Source organism: Trifolium pratense, linkage group LG7, assembly GCF_020283565.1.
Source record: "Trifolium pratense cultivar HEN17-A07 linkage group LG7, ARS_RC_1.1, whole genome shotgun sequence".
NCBI lineage: Eukaryota > Viridiplantae > Streptophyta > Magnoliopsida > Fabales > Fabaceae > Trifolium > Trifolium pratense.
Window position 1 is genome coordinate 50,576,657 of NC_060065.1, and position 3,111 is coordinate 50,579,767.

At 34.8% G+C, this 3,111-nt stretch overlaps 1 protein-coding gene across 1 annotated transcript; it reads right to left on the reverse strand.

Annotated features, from left to right (window-relative positions):
* Positions 1-258: 258 nt before the first annotated feature.
* On the reverse strand, positions 259-2,841 carry LOC123894886. Its single transcript, XM_045944989.1, has 3 exons — positions 2,661-2,841; positions 1,077-1,156; positions 259-571 (listed from the first exon to the last, which is right to left on the reverse strand). The coding sequence occupies exons 1-3, from the start codon at positions 2,772-2,774 to the stop codon at positions 496-498; spliced, it is 270 nt and encodes an 89-aa protein (XP_045800945.1). The 5' UTR covers positions 2,775-2,841; the 3' UTR covers positions 259-495.
* Positions 2,842-3,111: the final 270 nt, after the last annotated feature.

The following is a 3,111-nucleotide window of genomic DNA, read 5'->3' on the forward strand; positions in this document are numbered from 1 at the left end:
ACCAAGGCTCTCATTTTAACATCAATGTTGATAAAGTCTCAAATTCATCTCAGCAAAGCTCACGGACCTATCATGGACAATGGAAACAAGTGCAATTGCTGGAGAACTTATTATTCATTTTCAGTCTGTACATAGAAATAGAATGCTGAGTACGTATCTGTACAACGATGTAATAAGATTTAGAATTCCCACACATAATGAAACACAGACACTAATTCAGCCAAACATAAATGAGTGGAATTTATAACATCAAACAAGTAATCAATAATAGACTGTCATGTATATTATTCAAGAACGAACCTGACCATGTTTTATTGGGCAAGTACATCGAAGTGCAGAACAACGGCATGTCTATTTTGCAAAGTGAAGTAAACAACAAAGACAGCTTAATTACATATAATCTTCGCATAAACCATCCACAACATGGATGAAAAAGTTGAAACCACAAAGATCAAGCAATACCAAAGTTGTTCGGAGGCATTTGTGAAAGTAGCACTACTCAAGTTTCACGGGCTGTGCTCTCTTTGGAGGATCCAAATCCAAATAGGTAAATGGCTCAGTTGGTTCCTCGCTGCAATAACCACAAATGTCACAAGCAACACAATAAAACATATGATACAACAAGTTAATGGAAAATTTGTATGGGAAAAATCAAGACAAGGAATGCAATAATGCAAATACAAGTGAAAAACTAAAAATAGAATAGCCAACTTCAGTGTATATGCATCACAAGCAATAGTTGGTTTAGCATGTATTTGGAAAATTGTAAAATCACAGAACCGCCACACATTCCACAATCTCTCCCAATACTAGCTTATATAAATTCATCGTCAAAATGCCCATACATCCAAACACGGACTTAGACTTTACAAGGACAAACCCTTTACCAAAAAGCCTATTGAGATTTCAACAAATTAAGGCACTGTTAATGTATGTTATCGCGATAATGATCAGTGATAAGTCTCATTTAGTTTACTGCTAAACTTTAATCCATAACCAAAACAGTTAGTGGCATAGTTCATAAACAATAATATTCCTAAGAGTAGATAGAATAGCAAGGTAGTTAATGATCTCACCCAGGTTTAGAACGCATGCACTGCCAGAAGAGCTTGAAAGGGCCGGGAACAGTCTTGAACGGGTTTCCCTCAAAGCAAGCCTACACATTTTACAACCTTTAGGACTTGAAGATAACAACACCAAGTTTATTCGCAAACTCAAATAAATAAATTTGAAAACATAAAAAAGTATAACAGAGCAACAAGCTGAAATGACCATGGAACTCAAACCATGTAGCCAATCTATCCATTTAAAGAAAAGTTTTTCGCTAATAATGTGGCAAAATTTCACTCCTTTGTTCCGAACCATTCAAATATTTATACTAGTTACATCAAAACAAATCTAATACATTATAGTTTCCCAAGAATGACCGGTAACATCTTATGTTCGTTTCCACATATGTGTGTAATAACTTTCTCCAGTAATTCTAGGATTCGTTTTAAGGTGTACTTATTTAACTTGGAATCGTCAAGAACCGGTAACAGAGCAACAGTCTTGTCTTCCTAGCCTCTTGTGACTCTTGTTTTGGCTTAAGGTACAAAGAGGGAGGGAGATTCATGTAGAGAAAGAGTAGACAGGGTCTCAATCAGTGCAATTGGGATATCCTATGATCCCTATATGCCTTAGCTTTACACATTTGCCTTCTAATTTACCATTGCACGGACAATAGGAATCATGTTTAATTAATATCTTTACTAGGTTTAGACCGCTAAAATAACAGTCGGCCGACGAACTATAATTATGATGTGCTATTGAATTGTGTGTTCGCATTCTAATTGAATCATTTTTATATAAGCAAAGAATTTGTTCTGATTGCATTTGTACAGGTTTAATTGATTAGACCCAGTGCTCTCGTAATCTCATTGATTAAATGTACACAATCAATTAGGACAGTAATCAGAGTATGTTCTAATCGATTAAACTTAGTAACAGAAACCTAAATCAGGGCTAGTGACCTCAAATGAAAAGTTATAGTTGATTGACAAGTGACCTCAAATGAAAAGTTGATTCCCTAGTAAGATAATGCTCGAGTTGCTATATGCTTTGATGAAAGTATGCTAATCCTATTTCTAGACTTAATTATGACCATGATTAATGTTATGAAATGTGAATGTCTTGTTGGAGAGTCCAAGGAGCGTTGAGAGAAACAACAGGTCAATGCTCCAGGACCAGGACCACAAGAGAGGGAAAGGCCACATTTCCGCCCAAAAGCTTAAGTCATTAGGTATATGAGTCACCTGTCTTATATATCCAACATCCTTCCCATTCATAGTCGATGTGAGACTTAAAAATTCATATTTCTACTGTTGTGTATTGATCTAATTAATTAGAATGGTGCTCTAATCAATTAAGTGCAACTAACTCGATTAAGGTCCTGTTTCGATTTGTTTGCTTAAGCTTATCTAATGACATAAGAACATGTGAGACTATTAGTAAGATCTTATGGAAACAACTTATAACATGTTCACAAGTTGTTTTCAACTTATTTATTTACACAACTCTCCAAAATAGCTTATACATTAACACGTGTATGATAAGCGCTTATGCTATAAGCGCTTTCGCAAAAAGAGTAACGAAAAGTAATAATGATTGGGAAATTGAACCTGGATAACATCTTCAACACGATCATTGCATCGATGAGCTTTAGGTTCAGGATGATTCTCTCCTGTTATTCCCCATGGACTCTCTCTTCGTGGAACTGGCCTTGTCTCGCTCATCTTCTTCTTCTTCTTCTTCTTCCTTCGCAACTCGTTCCCAACTCAACTCAACTCGTTCACTCAACTCTCTTTGCTTTGGTTTTGTCCAAAAACTCAGACTACAGTTTCTGTACTTTCTCTATTGGGCCGTTCCTCTATATCACCGAAGTCCATTTTTTCTATCAAATATATTGTTCATACCCCTACACTTGTTTTCTCACCCGTTATATATTTTTAAAATTCTCTTTATTTATTTTACCTTTTAAGTATGATATATTTTTAATTTTATTTGATTTAATAAAATAAAATGATTTTCTAAGATTTGAATTTTCTTAGATTTTTAATTTTATTTGATTTT